Genomic DNA, 22,893 nt, shown 5'->3' with positions numbered 1-22,893 from the left:
ACATACACTTCACAGGAAACTAATGGTTTTAGACAATATGGTGGAAGGGGGGTTATCAAAACTGGAGCAGGCAAAATCTGGAGCAGTTGCACAGAGCAACCGATTAGCTTCATTCTTCAGTTTGAGCAGTTAGGATTTGAAAATGAAAGAGAGAAGCTGATTGGTTGCCGAGCACAGCTGCTCCAGTTTTGATAAATCCCCCTCTATGTATTTTATACATTTACAGATCTTGCTTTATTTCTACTCTATGTCTACAATGTTAAAACAAAAAAGCTTTCCCACAGCACTATAGATGATTGTCAGAGAAAAGTGCAGCAGTAGCTGCTTGCTTCTTTGCTCGCTTTGTTTAGCCCAGACAAAAAAAAAAACAGTCCAATATGGCTCGAGTCACTCCTGTGACTTATTCCCTTGTGTAATTTTACGCTTGAGCTACTGAGCTCTGTAAACAGAATTTAAAAAAAGGGAATTGAAGTACATTTAGTCCTGGCCATAATAAATGTATACACAGACACTATACGCTAGGGGGAATTTATCAAAACTGGAGCAGATGCCCATAATGACCAATTAGCTTCCCGCATCAGTTTGCTCAGTTACGCTTTGAAAATGAAAGTTGGGTGGTTGCCATGCACAGCGGCTCCAGATCTAGTCTGCTCCAGTTTTAATAAATGACCCTCATTATATTTAAAGTACACCTGTCAAAACGTATGCAACGGACTATAACAATTCAATGCAAGCACCTATAATTGTCTGTGCATGTCCTCTAATGTTTGTGCCAAGCATTCATAAACCCCCCTTCCCACTGCCAAACCGTGCGGTTGCTGCATGGTCAAATTGTCTTAATGGACACATTTGGCAAGCAACATCGCTTGCCAAACAACCGAGTTAAATTTACCTGAGCGGCCGCCATGCTAAAGGTAAAAACACGGATCCACTGCCTGTTTTTACTGCCTGTGTGGCTTGAAGTGACAACTGTTTAGGAGGGAATTTGCCTTCACTTTGGAGAGCTTTCCACTCACTTCCTTTTGTGTTACCAAGCCAGGCAGTGAATGGAAATCTCCTCAACAAGACACAGACAACTGATGGGGGTTTTAAACTTTTCCTACCTAAAAAACCCAAAAAGTTCTGCTTATACATATGCTGTAATAGGCCTGTGTTACCAGCTTGTTAAAACGAAATAATGGGCAAACGTGCACAGTGGATATTACCCAAGCAAGGCAAAAAGCAGTAGCAGATTTCCCCCAAAGCCCCCTTGGCAAAGATGATTTGGTTAGCACTGCAGCTTCTGAGTGTCTGACCAGCCAACCCATTTACTCCTTTAATTATTTTTATCCAATGGAAACTTAGTTACTAGACAAGAAAAAGAATAAGCGGACGTTGTGCGTGTTTGTCAGCTGCTTCCATTGAAGTCTGTTGGTGCCAAAATGTGCAGAGTTCCCCAAAAAGAAGCTACAGAGCGCTCAGAGGTGAACAGCGGCCATTGAAAGCAATGGGATTCTTCCCGTTGAGTGTTGGCGTTCTTACGCATTTGAGCTACAAAATGCTCATGAGCAAATGAAACCTTAAAGCTCGTCCCTGGTGAGGACCCGACTCCCTCCCAAATCTTTGCTCTCCCACTGTAAAGCGTGCCCCAGCAATGTATCGATCTTCTTCCTGTAGAGACAATTCTCTTCCGTCACAAGGCCTCCCAAAAAAAACTTCCAGCTGCAGCATCCAGAGTCCACTAACTAGGGATGTGCCTGGGTTGGGTGCGAATCATATTCACCCAAGCCTGTGCTCTATCAAAGTTTGTGACTACGTTAGGAATGTGTGGCCGGTGAAGTGGTCACAGATTTCAACATAGTCCCGCCCAGTTGTTCAGCGGTGGAATGTGTGATCGCCCAGTCACAAACTTTGAAAGACCCTTTGTTACATGGAATGCCCAAGAGGGGGGTGGGTCCTTGACAGTTTTGCATGGGCTTGGGCGAAATCTGCTCCTCCACCCCCCGCCTGTAACCAATCCCACGCACATCCCTAGCACCTGACTCACTTACTAGTGCCATAGGTGCCCCTTGCAGAACTATATCTACCATGGCTCCTTCACACATTTACAGGGTGAAGCCAGTCTTTTAAAAGTTAATGGGTGGGCTGAACTCAAAAAAAGAGCAATGAACATCACTTCAATCCCCTCCCCCCATCGTACAGCTTTAATCGGCTGTGTGAACGAGGCCTTTTAAGGCAACACATGTGAAAGCTGAACTCCAGGATCAGCACATATTGTCCAAATACAAGAGCATGCCAATTCTTACTTGAATCTTGCTGTACTTTGTGGATGTCTTCTGTGCAGTAATCCAGAGTGAAACTTTCCTCTGTGCAGGTGCTTCCTGTAATAAACACCGGTCACTGCTGCTCGGCCTCCTTGTGCAGGGTGTTGGCTCTGCCCCTTCCTGTAATAAACACCAGTCACTGCTGCTCTCCCTCCCAGGGCAGAGTCCTGTCTCCACCTCCTTCCTGTAATAAACACCGGTCACTGCTGCTTTCTCTCCTTGTGCAGAGTCCTGTCTCCACCCCCCTTCCTGTAATAAACACCGGTCACTTCTACTCTCCCTCCCTGTAGAGTCCTGTCTCCACCCCCTTCCTGTAATAAACACCGGTCACTTCTACTCTCCCTCCCTGTAGAGTCCTGTCTCCACCCCCTTCCTGTAATAAACACCGGTCACTGCTGCTCTCCCTCCCTGTGCAGAGTCCTGTCTCCACCCCCTTCCTGTAATAAACACCAGTCATTGCTGCTCTCCCTCCCTGTGCAGAGTCCTGTCTCCACCCCCTTCCTGTAATAAACACCAGTCATTGCTGCTCTCCCTCCCTCTTGGAGACCCCTAATGTCTCCATAAAGAGGACCTGTCATGTAAATTAGCTATCACATAGGGATTTTCTTAGCCCCCTATGAAATAGCAATAAAATTAAGGGAAGAAAAAAAAAATTAAAGCATCAGATAAAAAAAACTCATTTTTTAAAAAAAAGTCCCCCCCCCCATACACAAACATGCATAGGGTGCGCCAACGACTTTTCTGCCTATTGTGTTACATATCGCCGCGAACATCGAAATGAGAGCAAATATTCTAGGGCCATTAATCACTGATAACACTAAACTGATGAGCAGTAAAGGCGTTTAAAGCGTTGCCTATGGCCAATTTTCAGTGTGGTAGTTTCCTGCAATTTTGCGGGCGCTCGCAATTTTAAGGCTTGACATGTTTGGTGTCTATTTACCCGACGTGACCCTGACTTTTATATTTTACCAAAATAATGGAGTGATAATAAATGTTTCATAACAATTCCTAGGGAAACAGAGGTTTTTTTAATTTAATTTTTGTTATATAGTAAAAAATAAAACCCCCAGTGGTGATTATATACCACCAAAAGAAAGCTTTATCTGTCCCCCCAAAAATGGTACAAAATAATTTCAGTACAGCGTTGCATGATGGAATAAATGTCAAAGTACTGCAGCACTGAACACTGAAAAATGGCCTGGCCAGGAAAGGGGGGTGTAAACACAGCGGTCATCAAGTGGATTAAGTCATTTGATGCACAGAGTTGATCGAATATATATATTTTCAGACATCCCAAGTCTCCTGGATGTTCCGGGAGTCTCCCGCTATTAGATAGCGGCTCCCGGACGCCCGCAAGAGAGACATTTTATCCCGGAAAGGATTGAAACCTTTCCGGGTCTGCTGCGCTCGCCGCTCACTAGTATAAATAAAGTTTTTCGCTGTACGGGAAAAAAAAGTTCATGCCTGCAGATCTTGTTTGCACATTTCACTCCTGTCAGAATTGAGTATTGACCCTGTATTCTGGAATATGCGCTGGGGGGGGGAGATATCAAAACTGGAACAGTTGCCCATGGCAACCAACTTATGGCTTTCACATAAAATTTAAAAGAGCAATGAATTGGTTGCCGTGGGCAACTGCTCCAGTTTTTATAAATTCACCCCATCCCCTTTAATAAAAAAAAAACCCTTTCGTTTCCTGTTCCGCAATCACTAAGGACAGTTGTGTAAGCAAATAACTGAAAGGGGATTTCCAGTCATCACATGCCTAGTTATACAATGTCAGGTCAGGGACTTTCCACTTGCGTACTTTCCCGCCCATTATTGCTGCAGGCATATCTTTAGGTGTATTGCAAACTAATTTCGCACGCCAACACTCTTTCTCAGGTAATAATACCGAAATCGATTAAAATCAATACACGACAACTTAAACCACTAATTAATCCCCTCCCGTGTACCCCCCACTCCACTGAGCAGTTGCGCTCTCCCGGTCCTCTCTCATTGGCTGGCGTACGTGGAGCTCGGGAGCGGCTGTGGGGATGCGCGCCATGTTGCGGCTGTGGTAAGTAACCGATCCGTGAGGAGACCGTGTGCCGTTCCCGCCATGGGAGCCGCCGGATAATCCTGAGGGGAGCGGCTGCGGCGGCGGCTGGAGACGCTTCGGAGGAGGAAGAAGAAGCTGTTTTTCTTCGTCAACGTGACGGAGCAGAGCAACCGTGAGCCACCTCAGCCTGTAATTGAGCTGCGATATGAAAGTGAATCATATAACCGGAGGGGCGGGGAGGGGCGGGGCTAAGTTTGTTCCATTGGCTGAGGTTTCACATAAATGAAAGCTTTGCTGTTGTAATAGCGACAACAATTTCCACTTGTTCTTCATGTTGGAGCTACAGATGCCTGAGAAGTCCTCCTTCTGCCACTTTTGCAGTCATAAGTAGAGGTAGGTGACGCTGGCAGTACAATGCAGGCTGTGTATGCAGCCCATTGTCCTGAAGCTGACCACACCATATAGTCTGACTACAGTATCTACTAACCAGTATTTAGGCCTGGGGTAGGCAACCTGGGCACTCCAGTGGTTGTGGGCCTACAAGTCCCATGAGGCATTGCAAGACTGGCAAACACAGGCATGACTACTAGGAGAAAAGGCATGATGGGACTTGTAGCTTCAGCACAACTGGGGTTGCCTACCCCTGATGTAGTGCCTGATTTATATACAGATTGATTGGATATGTACTCTTATTTGTGAGGTTGGTTGTATGGAAATGCCTTGCCATTGCAACATGTGTGGTGAGCCTTAGAGCTACCAATGCTTATGTAGTAACGAGGGGCTGCCTGATTAGGTTTGTCCTATATAGTAAGCTGGCCATACACTATATAGAGTCTGGTAGTCAGTCTCTCTCTCTCTCTCTCTCTCTCTCTCTCTCTCTCTCTCTCTCCCTCTCTCTCTCTCTCCTCCTTGCTGGAAGGATAATTTGCCCTGTATGGATGTGAGATAGAGACCTTGTATAGGGAATGTGTGTTGTGTATAATAGGGACCTTGGATTGTAGAGCTCTTGGGGACTGGGACTGAGATTCATGTGCACTATATAAATACCTGTCATAGATCCTTAGATTGTAAGCTCCTGGGGACTGATGTCCATGTGCACTATATGGAAAAACTGGAATGGATAATAAATCCCCTTTACATTTACCAAAACTATGAAGGATAAGGAGAACCTTAAACAATCAATTTTGTTTAAGATCAGACAGGCTCTTGAACTACATAATTGATTGCAGATCTAAAAGGAGATTGTACAATCAGATTGTATAGTGTGTGACCAGCTTGGGGGGGGGGGGGGGGTTTTTATTTACAAACTTTTCATGGCCCCTGTGCAAGGATGACGCACACATTTGGGACATGATCCATATTTTAAAATAAAATGGGAAAAAAAACAGTTTTTTTTTCTTTATTTGTACTTGTAAGTTTTGCTGTAACTGTCGCCATATGCTGGTGGAAGCTCTTCCCTTTGATCTGCAGATGAGTGGAACAGACGGTGTTACATTGTATCTCTTTATTGTATATAATGATGGGCCGTTTCTTTGTGACCACTGACGCACACATATACAGCAACTCCCTGCTATCATTTTGACAGAATTTACAACACACCCGATGTGTACTTTGAATGACGTTTGGGTGTGTATAGAACATCTTGTCCACAGATTAAGAACAGGGTGTAACTAGGATTCTAAATGGCTGCTTGTTGTGCAGACATTTTGGCATCAGAACTTTGAGTTGCGGACATGAAACAAGCATTAAAGTGACACTAAACTCAGGAGTTCAATCTTAAAAATGCATTCAAGTCCCTTAACTATTAACGGAAATGTATCTTATTTGTGTATCACTCGGCTGTAGATCCTCAAATCATCTCTGAATTGGTGCTGACACTGTCCTTCCTTCTGGGGGGTGGAAACTTTTGGTCCCTGTGTGTGTTGTAAAGTAGTCGCCACTCCAAGCTCGCTCCTGTGATTGGACTACAATCTCCGGTTTAGTTTACTAATTGTACCAAAGTAGCATAAGATACATATCTGTTAATAGTTAAGGTACTTGAATGCATTTATAAGACTTGACTGCTGAGTCTGGTGTTATTTTAAGTGAAGTCGGTATTTTGTGAGCTGTGTATTTATTGTGAGTTGATCGAGTTAATTAATTAGTGTCACATAATGGCAATTGGGGTTTAAAAATAATACGTTGAGCACTGGTAGCTTCCGTTCTAGCAGTACAGGTCTACTCTAAGGTGCCTGCACTTACCTGTAGCAGCCTGGTATATCCTCTGCCTTGCCCAGTCGCTGGGCGTTTGATTGGGTGAGCCGCCTTCACTATTTTTATAGTGCAGAATCTTGCCCGCCTCCTGCACATTTCTGTTGGCTGGTGAGGCAGCCCGTCATAGTAATCGGCTAATGGGAATATGTGTAGGCGTGGTTCATCAACAAGCTCCGATGCTGCTGTGAGGTGCCGGAGATTTGACCAATGAAACAGCCTGTAATTCCGGCAAACCCGAGGATACTGAAAGCTGTATTCTTGCTCTGCATATGTGTAGAACCTTTCGTAATTTGTAAAGTGACTGAGGGGGAATTTATCAAAACTGGAACAGCCAGAATCTGCAGCATCTGTCCTTGGCAACCAATCGGGTTCTCTGTTTTATTTTCAAAGCTTAGCTGAACAAACTGAAAAGAGAAGCTGATTGGTTGCCATGCACAGCTGATCCAGATTTTGTCTGCTCCATTTTTAATTCCCCCCACTGAGTCTTTAAGTTGAATAGTTCTAACTCCACCATGTGAGGGAGTAGTGTGTCTCATTATAGTCCTTTAGCAGTCCAACTAATGGGAACTAAAGCTAAGCAATATACATTAATTGAAATACCTGTTTATATGCAGCTAGTGTAAGTACCTTTTTTTTTTTATAATGGATCAGTATCTGCCTCTTCAATCATCTGTCCAGTAGCACCCGGACAGGGAAAGAGAGGCAGTACTGGGACTCAGTCAGGTATGCTCTATAAATATATGCGGCCAATAACGGAGCAGAATGATGATGTCATCAGTCTGCTGCTAGAACTTCACTGTCCAATCACAGGCTAGGGGCAGGAAAGTGATCTCTTTACATACCTTAGCGTGTTACTACACCTTCGGTATAACTACTCTTGCATGGTAGCCCCCTCCAATTTTTATACTTGGCCATGATCCAGTCAAATCATTATTATTATTATTTTTTTTTTACTAGATTGCAGATTTCTTTTTCCCTGCCGAGTCCACGCGTTTGCTCTGCTTTGCTATTCATTCCTATAGACTTATCAGGGGTGTGGAATTTTTTTTTTTTTTTTAAACTACTTGACCTAGGACTAAAGCGGGAGCCCAATTTACTTGTCCCTCATGACAATGTACTTGGTTTTCTGATATTGAGTGGCGCTGTCCGTTTGCCACTGTAGCACCCACCTATTCCTAAAGGGACTTACCGGTCAGGAATGCGTTGGGACTTGGCTGCCACAATATGGCACACAGTGGAATGGGGGCAGCAGTCAGCGCATGCACACACAATGCCATAGATCCATGACTGGGAGCGGCAGATGTGCCCGCAACCCAGCACTGCTCCCCTACTCGGGGGTTTGTCACTACAATGAGAAGAGAACACAACCAGGCTGCTACAGCCACCCAGGTCACTTGCACAAAATGAGCGGCCGCTCCCCCTGCTATAGGTTTAGCCCCTTTTTCCCACAGCAGGGCTTAATGTAGAAAAAACCAGGCGGACGTAACCATGTCCCGCGTGTCAGGCGATACGATTCGTGCATCCCTGACTTTGAAGTACAAGCCAGTCATGGGACTCCATCACGGTAAATAGTGCAGAGCATATGTTTATTTTGCTGCTTCTCCCTTACTAGTACAGGAGGGGAATCTGTATCATTGTGCAAGACTGAAGAGAGGGCTTCATAGCTGTCTGCTGGAAGATGAATCCTAAATTAAGACAGTTGAGCCATTTACAGTGATTCTTATGTGGAGCTTCATCATTCCACAATTAGCATGCAGATTGTGAGTCACAGCACCTGCCTGTAATGCACATTCAGTGTTGCAGGTCTTTCCAATATATATTGAACCCCCACCTCTGCGGTTAGTACATGCCGGGAAGTGCTACTACAGATTGCATGTACAATACAGCTTGTATTTACCATACAGTTAAATCGGCATTAGTATGTGCCCACTAGAAGACAATAACATGTTTTGCAGCTTTTCCAAATGCTGATTAAATCACTTAGAGTGGATGCTGTTTCTTGATTAAGTTTAACAGAGTTATTCACAAAAGGGTGATCAGAGAAGGCAGGAGAAGTGAACAATCTAGGATAACATCGCTGAACTGGAAAACTTCTCCAAATCATCACACTTTCCAGTTCAGCTATGTTATCCTAGATTGTTCACTTCTCCAAACTCTTCACCCTTTTGTGAATAACTCTTATTAGCTTCTTGCAGAATCAGCTGGCTCCCTGAGCACTGGCCCTGATATCCTATTTTAGGGTGACCTATTTCCAAAAATACTTAGCTGAAGTATTTTGCAGAATCTGAATGTATTTTTTTTAAAAAGATTGAGGGTGTTATACTACTTTAATTTGAACTTTTTGCATGCATCTTGAGAAAAAAAAATGTAGCAGTGGAAAATTTGACTTCTGACTCATGAAATTTGTTTCTCTCTTCTCTTTTTTAGATTGTGAGACGTTACACCTCCTTTTCTGCCCAATTTTAACAGATTTTTCTTTTTGTTTTGTTTTGGCTATTCCCTCATCATGCAGTGCTAAGCACCCAACGAGGGGAAGTCTTGTCTCTGGGAGGTAGTTTATGGAGTCACTGTTTTGTTTTATAATGATCAGCCATAACATTATAATCACTGAGAGGTGACGTAAATAACTTTGATGGTCACATTACAATGGCGCCTGGAAGAGGGTGGGATATATTAGGCAGCACGTGAACATTTTTGTTCCTGAAGTTGATGGGTTGGAAGCAGGAAAAATGGGCAAGCGCAAGGACCTGAGCGACTTTGACAAGGGCCAAATTGTGATGGCTAGACAGCTGGGTCAGAGCAACTCCAAAACTGCCGCTCTTGTGGGATGTTCCCGGTCTGCAGTGGTCAGGACCTACCAAAAGTGGTCCAAGGAAGGAAAACCAGTGAACCGGCGACAGGGTCATGGGCGGCCAAGGCTCATTGATGAATGTGGGGAGCAAAGGCTGGCCCTTGTAGTCCAATCAAATTGTAATGCTACAGTAGCTGAAATTGCTGAAAAAGTTAATGCTGGTTCCGATAGAAAGGTGTCTCAACACACAGTGCATCGCACTTTGTTGCGTATGGAGGCAAAATGTTATGGCTGATCAGTGTAAATCAAATTTGCAGCCCAGTATCACCAATGGAGTCATCCAGTGTAATTCAAAATGTGCAGCCCAGTATCACCAATGGCAACATCCAGTGTAATGCCTAAAAAGCGTTATGTTGTGTATAGACATATTTTGAGTTTTCCCTCCGATATCTGTATGGAAGTTCTTTTACACCAAGCTAGTTGCATCTTGCCAGGATAGGATTCAGAATAGTTAATTCACTACATTGTGATTTGAGTTTATTTGCCACATTAATGAGCCAGCAGGCATTAAAACATTAAAAACTATCTGCTCGCACTGACAATAGCAAGGGCTTTTAAAGTGTTAGGTGCCAGCTGTTGTTTTTAGGCCCATTGGCCCCCTATTACACTCTGAACTGTTCAGCCTCAGAATGTGATATAAATGGTCATACACTTTAATGCTCTAGAGTAACTGCTATTCATTTTCATGTAGGTGTCCGGTAAGATTGTATTTATTGTACTGGCATTAGCTTGAATTTTCAGAACGGAGCTACCTCCTAGAGAAAGACTTCCCCGACTTGTCCTTGTCATCTCCTAAAATGGAAGCGATCAACAGCAGCCCATTTGTGCCGCATCTGCTGAAATCTGGCCCAGCTATGGGTGCTATTGCAATGGAACTGTCATCTAGAATGGAAGAATTGAACAACAGCCAATTTCTGTCAAATCTGCTGAAATCTGACCCAGCTATCGGCACTATAACTTTGGAACTGTCATGTGAACTCTACCGCATCTCCACATTTTCTAAATTTCCAAATAATGTGCCTGTTTCTGAGCGAAGCCTTGCCAAAGCTGGTTTTTATTACACCGGTGTCGATGACAAAGTAAAATGCTTCACCTGTGGGTTAATGCTAGATAATTGGAAAAGGGGAGACATTGCATTTGAAAAACATAAGAAGCTATGTCCAAGCTGTAGCTTCATCCAGAACGCAAATTCAGTCAATCTTGGAGCATCCTTGTATTCAGCTTTCTCGCCTCCAAGTTCTCTGAACAGTCCGCTGCAGCCTGAAGAAGGTGTTATAAACATATCTTACAAAAGTATTCCTCATGATTCAGTTACATCAAGGTCCGTGGAGGACATGTCCCACCTAAGGAGCAGTGACAATTCTTGCATGTACACCGAAGAAGCCAGGCTACACAGTTTCACAAACTGGCAAGTAACATTCTTAAATCCCAGTGAACTTGCTAAAGCTGGATTCTACTACTTAGGTCCAGGAGACAGAGTGGCTTGTTTTGCCTGTGACGGGAAGTTAAATAATTGGGAGCCTAATGATAACGCTTTGGCAGAACACCGCAGACACTTTCCAGATTGTTCTTTTGTGAGCGCAGCTGCAAAGCCATCGCTGAGATCCAATGTTTCTAATGTTTGCATGCAGACCACATCTTCTCGGCTGAAAACCTTCTTAAATTGGCCTTCGAGGATTCCGGTGACACCCAAAAAACTATCTGAAGCTGGATTTTACTATGTTGGTAGGTATAGAATGTATAGTTGGTAAAATGGATTATTAAAGAACTGCAAAATAAACAAAACTCTGGATATTTAAAAATCTGAGCTGGTGAAATCATGGAACAAAACCCACTGCCACTTAGGGGCTGATTTATAGCTTTATGCTGGGCAGATGCAATTTGCACGGCATTATGGCCACTATTGCCAATTTCCTATGCTGCTCAGCGCCATTTAGTGGCGATAATGCCATGCGAACAGCATCTATCCAGTTATATGTTGGGAGGAAGAGTTCTAAATCAAAAAGATACCTGCACTTTAAACCCAAGTGCACTTTTCCTTTTTGCTCCCCCTTATAGGAACACTAGAAAGGTGTGATCTTGTGATATTCAGAATGTGTTACCGCAACAAAACAAGTGTGATTCAGCAATAGAGCAGCAAATAAGTAGTGCAGTCTTTGACACATCCATGTTTGTTCCTGTGGCTTCCCTCTCCACAGTATCACAGCGGTACCCCTAACTCGCTGGGACAGATGAGGTAAAGGGGGGTGCTATCCATGACAAGCATAATACAGAGATTGTCTTCCAAGTGCAATCCCAGACCTTCAATAAAAAGTACCCTCAAAGTGCAATAAATCACTAACCATAACCTATAACAATGATCAAATCCACTAAATACATGTCATCTTTAAATTCCTAACAGCATCTCCAAAACTATAATGTAAAGTCTAATCCCAAGGTGGAGTCAGGCAATCCCCCAACTATGACACACACCTAGGTCTCATCAAAGAAGCAACACCATAGTGACTTATTAAATATTCATATGGTCCATCTTCCATGGGTACACCCTCCACTAATATTAAAGAAAATAAATACTATGAACTAAGAGAATCTTGAAGATAATGTCACTGATGGTAAAGTTTTAATTTCAGGACCTCCTACCTTCTCATAGTGGATTCCCTGTGGATGAATACCTGCAGCCCGTCTCTTGAGATCTTCACTGTATAGTCATGCTTGTCACCACACCGCTAGTCTGCAAACTAGTCCTGGATGGGTCCTGTGCATTTGTGCCATGGTCCCTGTTGGGCTCCAAAAGGAGTACAGACCCAGCCATAGCAATGAACGTAAATGTGCCATGCACAATTTTGTTATGTTGTTTTGTTAACACTGGACACAATCTTCAGAGCCACTGTAGTAGCGAACTTTGAGATATTGGTCACACAGGGAGTGTATTGTTTTCATTGAATTGAGAGAGGGAGCATTAAAGCTGACCATACACTATGCCGTTTTGCACGGTTCTTATTGAGCCGCCTAAAATTTGCACAGTGGGTACTGCTGTCCGCTGGCTTTGGACCCAGCATCCCACGATCAGCTGATCGAAGGAGCCGGTCGGAAAATCTTCGAACGGAAAGAGCAGGCAGCCAATCGTCTGCTGCCTCTGTTCGAGTATTCTGCCAGCGGCCGCTGTCGGAATTCAATGAAAATGGCGGGAGGTTCCTCGTGAGCGTTGATGGAGGAATCTGTTTATATTTTCTTTGTTCAGCTTGAACAAAGAAAATATTACAGCCTATAGCTAACTTTAAGGACAACTGTTATCAACTTTTCTAAAATAATGCTAATATAAAAATAGGGATTTTAGATTTAAAAAAAAAAACTTAGGGAGATTTTCTTTTCACACATCTGTTTACTTTATTGCAGGACGGAATGATGACGTAAAGTGTTTCTGTTGTGATGGTGGATTGAGATGCTGGGAGTCTGGAGATGACCCTTGGGTTGAACATGCAAAATGGTTTCCAAGGTACATCCCTATTTCCTGTGTATATGTAGCTTGCGGTCAGAAGTGAGAATCGTCTACTGTCATTTATTATTAATGGAACCTGGATGTGTGTGTAAATGTATACATGCTTCTGTTATTCTAATCGGAAGCTGCCATATGTCTTACCTCTTGATATTCCCACCTGTTCTAATGTTCTGTAGCTGCTTCCACTTGTCAATAATGCTGACAATTCTGGCTGTGAAAAGAGTAGCAAAAGCAGAATGATAACTTGGGGAATAGTATAATGGGGTCTAAATTGTATCTGATGTTACTCTCATCAACTACGCAGCATCAAATTAGTAGTTTTTGTCAATCATATTCTTGAAGGCAGCCTGTTTTTTAAAATGCCACTTCAAGGCAAACCTTGTTGATGTCTCCTAAAAATGCTAGTTGCTTGACTGTCCCTATATGCTACACTGATCTGAAATAGACATGCGAATCAAGACTTATCAGGATCTGCTTACCTGTTTCAGGCCATTGATTTTAGAAATATGGCGCTTGTGTATCAGCATGATAGCCAGCGTGTTCAGGAATAGTATGAATCCACACAGCACACTGTATATACTAGTATTCTGCTATATACACACAACCAGTTAGGACTTTTTATGCTCTGTATCCTGTCCTTTTCTTCTAATGAAGCTTGAATAAAAGCAATGGTTACTGCGTTTTGGATCATAGGGAGCGCTTATTTGCTGCTCTTATGTGTGTGGAAAGTGCTGCTTTTAATACCAGAGATTACTCTTGTCAGTTTGGACTCGTGAACCCAAGCTGCTTTTTAACCCCCCTCCAGGGCTAAGGTGTTTGGTATTCGGCTACACGTGTTTGCACGGGCAACAAAGAATTGTTTTCTATGTGAAATACAGTAATGGTGGTACCTGTTTGTGTATCGTGACTGGCATACTTCTAAAGTGAAGGTTTTTAGTTGAGACTTATGCCAAACTATTTGTGAAAACTTCATTTTCTTTGTATAATTTTATTATTTTGCTACTTTTTTTCTTTTAGGTGTGAATATCTGTTGCACATTAAAGGTCAGGGCTTTGTCCGAGACATTCAAGAGCGGTATCCACATCTTCTAGATCAGGTAGGTTGGAGAGCAGTTTTAAGTGAAAATCCACCCTAGGATTACTCCATGAACCTTAGCCATAAAACGCTTCTACCTAGATGAATACTCAGCACCATGTTTGACCTCTGTCGGCACTCCGCTGGTCCTGCAGTCAGCATTGGGAAACTGTCAGCTGCCAGTGACACTGCAATGCCTGGTGACCTTTAGCCCTCTTCCAGCATCTTCTAGCTAGCAGTTTTGTAATCACAGGATGTTTATATGATGAATGATCTGTAGACAAGACATATTGTATAACTGTGCCCTTGAGCAGATTCAGCTCGTCACTTAACACTAGTAACTTCTGTAGTCCTATCAGTTTGAACAGTCTTGTTGGGAGAGGGCAACTGTAAAATAAGGGAGAGATGAAGTGTTGTCAATATCCTAAACATATGCTAGATATAGTGATTTATGTCTACATTAAGCCAATATATCTTCAACTATTAAGGCTAACTTTTTTTTTTTTTTTATTCTAGTTGCTATCTACTTCAGAATCTCAAAATGAAGCCCAGTATCCACCCAGTGAGTATATTTAAGTTAAAAAAACTAAACAAAAACCCCACCAAAAATGGGCCAGTTGATGTAAGAGAACTACATTAGCAAAGTTCAGTGATTGGCAAAATTAGCTTCCCTTGTAAAGAGTCCTCACACCCGGCACCTTTTTAAGCTGCTTTAACCAGTTTGATTTGAAATGTAAGCACATTGACCAAAGTAACCTGCCACCAATCATCCTGATCATTCCATGCTTTTTAACTGTTAGTGGTGAGTTCCTTTGGTCCAATTAAGAGTAAGTATTCCGTGCTGTGTATTATTGTGTTTTAATACAAAGCTATAGCGGCCAACACAAACTGTTTTTTTTTTTTATACAGAAACAATATGTCCACATGCCAAAATAAGAAGAATAAAAAAAGTTCATAAATCAAATGTCTTTAGTGTCTTCAATCTTCTAGAAACAGAAACTGAACCATCCTCAGACTATTATCACCTCCATTGTTTCTTAAATGTGCATCGGGTGCTTGTCCCATGATCCCAAGCATACACTCTTGCTCACCTGTATATAATTGGCCCTGACTAAAAATACTTAAGTATGGTCATAAAACGCTTCCCTTTAATCAGGGATAATGACCTGGCTGTTTTCAAGCTGTAACCCTTCTGCTTCCAAGCGCTAACACTTCTATACGCAAAGTTTATTGAGAACTAACAAAAACTACTCGCATAAAACCTCCGATATGCATGACCTATTCAAACCCCGCTCCAAACCTCTGCAAACAAGGAGATGTAACCATGTGGGTAAACCACTGGAGAAAGCTCCTCTCCGCCTGTAGTTACTGGTATTCTGTGCACTGCACTTCCCAGACTGTCGTAAGACTCCACCCCACGTGTTACGTCGCAAAGACTTCATCAGGGGTGTAAGTTACACTGTGTGCTGTCTTATCAATAACATCTGAGCACTCTCCTTCCCACATGATTTAGAAGTGTTTAAAGCTTGGAAGCAGAAGGGTTACTGCTCAAAAATAGCTGGGTCATTGTTCTTTTGGTCCAGTTTGGGGTTTTTGCGCTTAATTCTGATTTCCATTTGCTGTGAGCTCGCCCTGCTTTGAGGCTATGTTCACAGCTAGGCGATTCAGATGCCGAGCTGTTTTTGCACGTTTCCGATCGCGTGCCTGCTCATTGTAAAACGCAAGATTTTCAATGCATAGAGATGTCTATGGGACCCAAACCGCACAACAGCTTCTGCACCTTTTCGCGCGACAAACCGCAAAGGAGTGAGCAGTCTCCATAGACCTCAATGCGAATCTGTTTTGCGTGACTCAAATCGCACGATAAATCGCCTAGGTGTGCACCGGCCCTGACTCGAGAAGGGCTGATGTCAGGAAACTGGCATTTTCAGAAGTTAAGCTATTGCAGCCCCCGTTGCTTATCTCTGAGGACGGGTCTCCTTGTAAACATCTTCCTGGCTGTAGCTGGACTGAGCGCGCAGTAATCGGTATATGAGAGAGAACATGTACATGTGTTTTTTTTATCTTTCACCATGGAGGCCGTTTACATGCAAACATAATTTTGTTTTAGTACCTCTGGTGTGATTATTAGATGTAGAGCACGTTGTTCCAGAAACTGTTCTAAGAGAGGAAGTCCATTGAGTATCCTATTCTAATAGTTCCTTTGTGCAATTTCAGTTATTCGCTTGGATAAAGAAAGTAACCAGGATGATGAGACTTACATGAACACTACAGTGGTCCAAGATGTTCTGGCTATGGGCTTCAACCGCCGATTGGTCAAGGAAACCATATTTAATAAAATACTGACCTCAGGAGGGGATTACAAAGATACTGTGGAGTTGGTGACTGATTTATTGAGTGCCCAAAAAGAGCAGACTGAAGAGGAGAAAGACAGACAGTCGGAGCAGAATTCAGAAGGTAATTCTTAAGATGGACTCTGTATGTGAATCGTTGCTTATAAAAGGGGATGCACCTAAATCCAGTGTCAACCTATGAGCGAATAACATTAAGAATCTGGATCATTTATTTAGCTTATGCAATGAGATTTGGGAAGATATAACAAATATAAAACCAGGGTTGTCCCAATTTGGCTGCATAAGTGGAAATACACTTTGCAAAATTCCCTTAATCATCACAGCAAGACTCTAAAGATTAGCAGTCGTTGGTATTTGAGTATACAGGTGAAACTCGAATAATTAGAATATTGTGCAAACGTAATTGCAGTAAGTGCTGCAAAAGGGGCCCAAACCAAGTACTGAGTACATATGCATGCTTGTACTTTTCAGAGTTCTGATATTGTTCTATGTACAATCCTTGTTTTATTGATTGCATGTAATCTACTTTTTTGAGGTTGTGGATTTGGGGTTCTTGGGGTTTTCATGAGCTGTAAGCCATAATCATCACAATTATGACAAATCACGGCTTGAACTATCTTGCTTTGCATGTAATGAGTCTCTCTCATATATTAGTTTCACCTTTTAAGTTGCATTAGTGAAATAAATGAACTTTGCACGATATTCTAATTATTCGAGTTTCACCTGTAGATTCCCTCTAAGCAGTCTCCAGAGTGTTCCAGATTTTGCCTATTAGATAACTTTACAGCTCTATTTTGTGTAAGATGAGCCTGGGCGTGTTTCCATCTGGCATAACATCTGAACTTATGCAGTTTAAAACGGCAAAACTCAGCTTATTCACCAATTCTAATGTGTTAAATGTTAACCCACTTGGGCCAATATAGCCACAAGAGTAAAGTACATGTAATGAGCACAAATGCCAAAAATCCAGAGGTGGCTTAAGGACAGTTGCAAGTGCAAAGGCCAGCTATTGCCCATGCTAGTTGTGGGGTGGTACCATCGTATGTAGTGAAATAGGTGACTGATCTTCCCTGGTGCAGACACTGAAGTCTGCTATGTGGGGTCTGATTTTCAAATAAGGTCACTATATTGTTCAGCATAATGACCTCAAAATAAATGCAAAGCACAGTAGATGCAGTGTAATACATGTGAGTGCAGAAAGCGAATGGACCTGTTTTTATTAGTATTTGACTAACCGCTTAACTGAAATGTATTCAACTTTTTTTAAATTTGCAGATGAGGTTTCTGTAATAAGGAAAAGTTACCTTGCCCTGGCGCAGAGAATGACATCTTGTCTGTGCATGGCGATTTCGGATGAACTTCTGTCTGCACAGGTTATAAGTTATGAGGAGTATGATACCATAAAGAGCAAGAAAACGCAGACTCTACAAGCCCAGGATCTGCTTGATAAAGTTTTGACCAAAGGAAAAAATATAGTTGAAACTTTCAAAAAGAGCCTTGATGTCCAAGACCCCGGGCTGTACAAGGAATTATTCAGTAAGTGTTTAGATGGACCATGATAAACAATAAGAAACATGCTGATTTGATCTATACTTGTATGGTGGTGCATGTCTGTGTCCAGGAGTCTCCCTTTTTTTTTATTTTGAGTTTGTGGGGATACCATATTGCAGTGAGCAGGTTATGGGGGCACAACCTGTGCTTTTCTACACTTTACATTATAGAAGGTGACTGTATGTAGTGCTGCAGCATGTGTTCTTGCTACAGCGTAGCAGTGAGTGACCAGCAGACCGTGTCTGGTTCAGTTTCCTGATGTGCAGGTGTACAGTCCTCCAGTCTTCTCAACATTACCAAAAGGCAGAAGTAAAACTGAAACCAGAAAGGGGGGCTTTACCCTACCTCTATGAATTACAACCTTCTTATTTTCAGCTAGGTTTTAATAGTGAGATTTGTGATGCTGCCACATAAGATGCATTAATAGTGTTTGTGACCAAGGCTTAGCTTACCAACAGATATGTTGCAGGATTTGTCTACCTGACCGCGGCATTAGAGTGCACTTACATGGGCATATAGATCAGAACATCTTCACCCCTCTCTTTTGTGATGACTCCCTGTGGGCCTCTGTTCCCGTTTGTTAAATAGAGGTTTCTATGGGGTTCACCACAAGTCCACAAATCGTGGACTGGCAGTGCCATTTTGGGCTAGTGATTTCTGCACCTGTGTTTATGGTGGGTTTTTGTTTTTTTGCCGGCAGGTTAGACGTTCTGTCAAGTTTTTAATGTGGTCTGTGCCCCCACTTGGGAGATTTCCCCCTCTGTTTGTCCTGGTGACCATTTGTCACTGAGAAAAAACTGGGGGAAATTCTAGAATTTTACAGTTGTCCTCAAGGGACAGTTGCTCGGGACAACTGTCGAAGAGGGACATTCGTCTCTCTGGGACATGAAGTGACAAAAGTTCCCACTGTGGTACACAGACCACAAAAATTACCATGGCACGGGGTTTATCAAAACAAAAAACTATACATGTATGTAGAGGCAATTTAATCCTATTTTTACTGTAAAGGTATTTCTTCCTGTTGTATTCATGCACTCCTGCCGTCTATAGATGTGCGTTAGCTAAAACTCGTATTTTTTTTTTCCCCTCAGTTGAACAGTCTTTGAGAAGTCAAGCATCAGATGACTATTCAGGTAAACATCATTGTGACTTTGTATCTGCCTGATACTCATTAGAAAACTAGTAATATTCAAGTATATATATTCTAGCTAAAACCTTCTGCAGCATCTAAACCCATATGACTTGAACAAGCTGTTCTATTGGGTTTGGCACAGTGGATTGTTCAATATTTGTCTGCACACGGAGTCATACACACCTGACCGGAATCATCAGGATATGACTAATGCTTCTTTTGGTCTAAATAAATTGTCCCATGTCTGGTTAGGACTTGTGTGCACTGAGTCACACACATACACTGGATAATCAGGACATGGCTAATGCTACCACTGGAAAGGCGTATCTAAGACTAGAGCAAGTTTTTACTTTGTTATAGATTATTGAAGAATCAGAACTACTGTCGGGTTTTTATTGCTGTGTCCCCACTGGGGGGATCACTATATGTCCTGGTGACCATTGTCTCTGAAATAGAAAATGATGGTAAATTCCAGATTACGAGAGGAAATCTTCACCTGTTCTGATGACCACTACGAGGGGATTTTCCTTCACTTTGGAGCAGCTTCTTGTGTGTCCAGGACTGGAAGTGAAGGGCACATACAGTAAAAATAGAATAGGGTTTAAACCTGTCCCTGCAATTTTAACATAAAACATTCTTTTCTTTTAAGGTCTTAAGCTCACCACACACTGTGCAATATACCTTGGATCTACCAAAAAACTGTGTAGTGCAAGGGCCTGTCTGATTGATTGATTGATTAGATAGCTTAGGTAGGTCAACATGACATCATTTTGGTAGTTCCGAGGTTGGTTGTACACTTAGATTGTAATGTGTATGGTGAGGCTTTTGTACACCATTTTTAGATGAAGACACATTTGCCTTGAAATCCCAATTTCTTCAAACTGTTGTTATTGGCAGCTTCTGGCAGAGAATGTGTCGGTATACAAGTGTGGAAGCTGCCATTACTGACCTGTTTAGGTTCCAGGGCTGTCGAGCTTTTTTTCTTCCTGCACTAAGAAGTAAATCCTGTGAGTCGGAAAAAGCCTCAGCATTTCAAGTCCATGCCATGGCTGACTAAGTAGTGCAGAAATGATCCGAACTAGTTGCAGATAACATTCAGTATATTAGCACCTGATACTTTACCAGAAGAGTCCTCTAATTTTTTATTTTTTTCATTTTTAGATTTGCCTATGGAAGAGCAATTAAGAAGATTGCAAGAAGAGCGGACCTGTAAAATTTGTATGGACCAAGAAGTGTCCATCGTCTTTATTCCATGTGGGCATCTAGTAGTATGCAAGGATTGTGCACCATCCCTACGGAAATGCCCGATTTGCAGAGGAATAATTAAAGGAACAGTTCGCACATTTCTTTCATGAAAGTGGAGAAGAATTCTAAAATGACTTGTTTATTTCTTTTTATTTAATAAAAGTCTGTTTACTCCTTTTGTATGTTTTGTTTTTACTCTTCCTGGGCTGTGGGATCGGTTTTCCAGTGAAGCAGACCTTCCATCGTTGGGTGTATAGTCTGAGTTTGTTCTTGAAGCTTTTTATCCTCTGCTTGTGTGTGAACAGCATTTGATGTTACTGAACAATTTTTCTGTTCTCCCCTCCCCCAGCACCCACCGCTGAGCTCCATGGCCGAATAGATTAGATCTTTTCATGATAAATAAATGGGGCTGATAAGGAAAGGAGAAGTCGCCAATCTGGCACAAGGAAGTATTCTTGATTGAACTTACAGTAAACCGTTTTATTAGTGACGCATAATCATTAATAAACCGTTTACTGTTCAGTCAGAGTACAAGAGGCCACCACCTGAAACTGGCAGAGAAAAGGTGTAATCTTAAACAGTGAAAGGGATTCTTTACTGTGAGAGCTATAAAATTGTGGAACTCCCCTTCCACAGACAGTGGTATTGGCTGACATTATGGAATCATTCAGGACCCTTCTAGATACCTTTCTCAGCACACAAGGGGTACAGGTAATCTTCGTAACAAAACCCGAAGGTTGAACACATTGGACCTGTGTCTTTATTGGACCTGTGCCTTTGTTCAACTTTTAACTATGTAAATGGAAATTCAAGCTTTTCAAAACTGCTTTTTGTTCTAGTTTACTGGATGGTCCAGGATTGGGATGACAACCCCAGTGTCAGGACCCCATTCCCAGTGTTTTAATTAACTAGTTAAGTAACTTGCCACCTAGTATGGCATTTTCATGCAGTAAACCTGAGGCCATAATATGGGTGCTATATATTCAGGGCAACAAGCTACCTATGATTTGACTTTGGGCTCTGTGCACACCAGGTAGAGGCAAATTACAAAAGTTGAAGGATAAGATTTTTCAGCATCTGGTTTGGTCTATCCCTAGAAAAGAAAGTATTCATATTGGAAAAATTTTTCCAAGACTCCCAGAATCCATCCCAGCAAAGCTCTATGCCTCAGGAGCAGAAGAGGAAATGGCCATCCAATAAGAGCTAAATGAAGGAAGTTTGATGTTACTCCTTCAGAAGCCAACAATAATAAAGACTCCAAGTGAAACCAAGATGGAGCTAGTGGGGGGGTGGGGGACTTTCACAGTTTTACAAGCAGTGGGAAGAGATTACGGACAGACTTTACACGCTACTGCTGATAAAAGGATTAGCGTGTAGGATTTCAGTTTCCCCCTCAAACTTTTTTTTTCTACCAGATTACCAAAAGACCCAGTAAAGGTGGTGGGATTGGAGGAATGCATCTGGGCTTTCGCTTTACAATGAGTGATCACTCCAGTCCCCCAAAATTTACATTTTCAGGGAGCGTTATTCCCATGTTTTTCCTGGCCCAGAAGCCTTTGGGAAAATTCAGAATAACTATCTCAGATTTATAGTCAAACAGGTTTTTGGAATACATGTCCAGGATGGAGAACATCTATTGAGTCCTTAGCGATTCTGTCAAGAGAAGGCTTCATGATTACTTTAGACCTGAAAGATTCTTATTTGCATGTCATGATATTTCAGGGCCACTAGATAACTCTGTTTTGCCGGTTCTGTCAGATCCAGGGTCAAAGCACTAGCGGTTTCAGGTGCCGGTTTTTGGTCTTCCAGCGGCTCCAAGGATATTCGCCAATGGTTCATCCAAAGCTGCAAGAGGTTTTTCTCATCCCTTTAGACAACATTCTTCTGTTCGGATCATAAGAAGAGAGTGCTAGCAGACTTGTGTCTGGTCCGCCTTACCTTAGAGAACTTGGGTCGGGCCATAGTTGGTTCCAGGACATTTTTGGTATATGGCATCAATTCAATAACCCAGGAGATTCTTCTTCCAGAAGATGTTTGCAAGCTCTTGCAGGTGACCAATCAGGTTACGGAAGTCTCGATCAGGGAAGTCATGGGGCTCATGACCTCTTTCATTCCATTTCTGACCTAGGCCCTGGAGCACTTAAGGTCCCTTCAGTATTTCCTGTTAAATGGGATCAGAAGGGCTCATTGGACTATATAATTCATCTTATCCCCGAGATGATGGATGGATGTGAAGAAATTAGCACAGGGCAGAACTTGGAAACAAGCTTCCCCACTAAGGATAACCACAGCTGTCAGTTCACAGGGATGGGGGGGAAAGCTTTTTGAGTCATAATGCTCAGGGGCTTTGGGCCCAGAAGCTGCCTCAGAGCACCTCCAATCTTAGAAAATTGATGACAGATATTAAGATAAATGAAGTGCTAAACAATGGTTTTTAACCATTTTGATTGCGTTTCCTCTTAGGTTGCTGTCCTGGAAGATTGCTGGAAACACTCAGAAGTGTCAGCTGAAGCAGAGACATTGGTGCACAAACATGTAAACAAAGCTGATAGTGAAGCAAGTACTGTACTGTGCTGACAGATTTAATTAT

At 42.4% G+C, this 22,893-nt stretch overlaps 1 protein-coding gene across 1 annotated transcript; it reads left to right on the top strand.

Annotated features, from left to right (window-relative positions):
- The first annotated feature begins 10,335 nt into the window (after positions 1–10,335).
- On the top strand, positions 10,336–20,415 carry LOC108786933 (putative inhibitor of apoptosis). The gene is made up of 8 exons (XM_018556355.1): positions 10,336–11,173; positions 12,845–12,944; positions 13,965–14,043; positions 14,538–14,583; positions 16,239–16,478; positions 17,651–17,911; positions 19,018–19,059; positions 20,220–20,415. Exons 1-8 carry the CDS (start codon positions 10,336–10,338, stop codon positions 20,411–20,413), a joined length of 1,800 nt encoding a protein of 599 aa, XP_018411857.1. The 3' UTR covers positions 20,414–20,415.
- The last annotated feature ends 2,478 nt before the right edge of the window (positions 20,416–22,893 follow it).

This window comes from Nanorana parkeri, unplaced genomic scaffold (assembly GCF_000935625.1).
Source record: "Nanorana parkeri isolate BGI_ZX_2015 unplaced genomic scaffold, ASM93562v1 scaffold235, whole genome shotgun sequence".
NCBI classification, from domain to species: domain Eukaryota; kingdom Metazoa; phylum Chordata; class Amphibia; order Anura; family Dicroglossidae; genus Nanorana; species Nanorana parkeri.
Note: the sequence above shows the minus strand (reverse complement) of the source record. Positions and strands in the feature narration are given on the sequence as shown.

Bases quoted from the DNA above. Each gene is read 5' to 3' on its own strand.
- LOC108786933 (XM_018556355.1), top strand. From the start codon at position 10,336: ATGGAAGAATTGAACAACAGCCAATTTCTGTCAAATCTGCTGAAATCT. The intron at 14,584-16,238 runs GTGAGTATATTT...GTGCAATTTCAG, and splicing joins TGAAGCCCAGTATCCACCCA to TTATTCGCTTGGATAAAGAA. The intron at 16,479-17,650 runs GTAATTCTTAAG...TTAAATTTGCAG, and splicing joins GTCGGAGCAGAATTCAGAAG to ATGAGGTTTCTGTAATAAGG.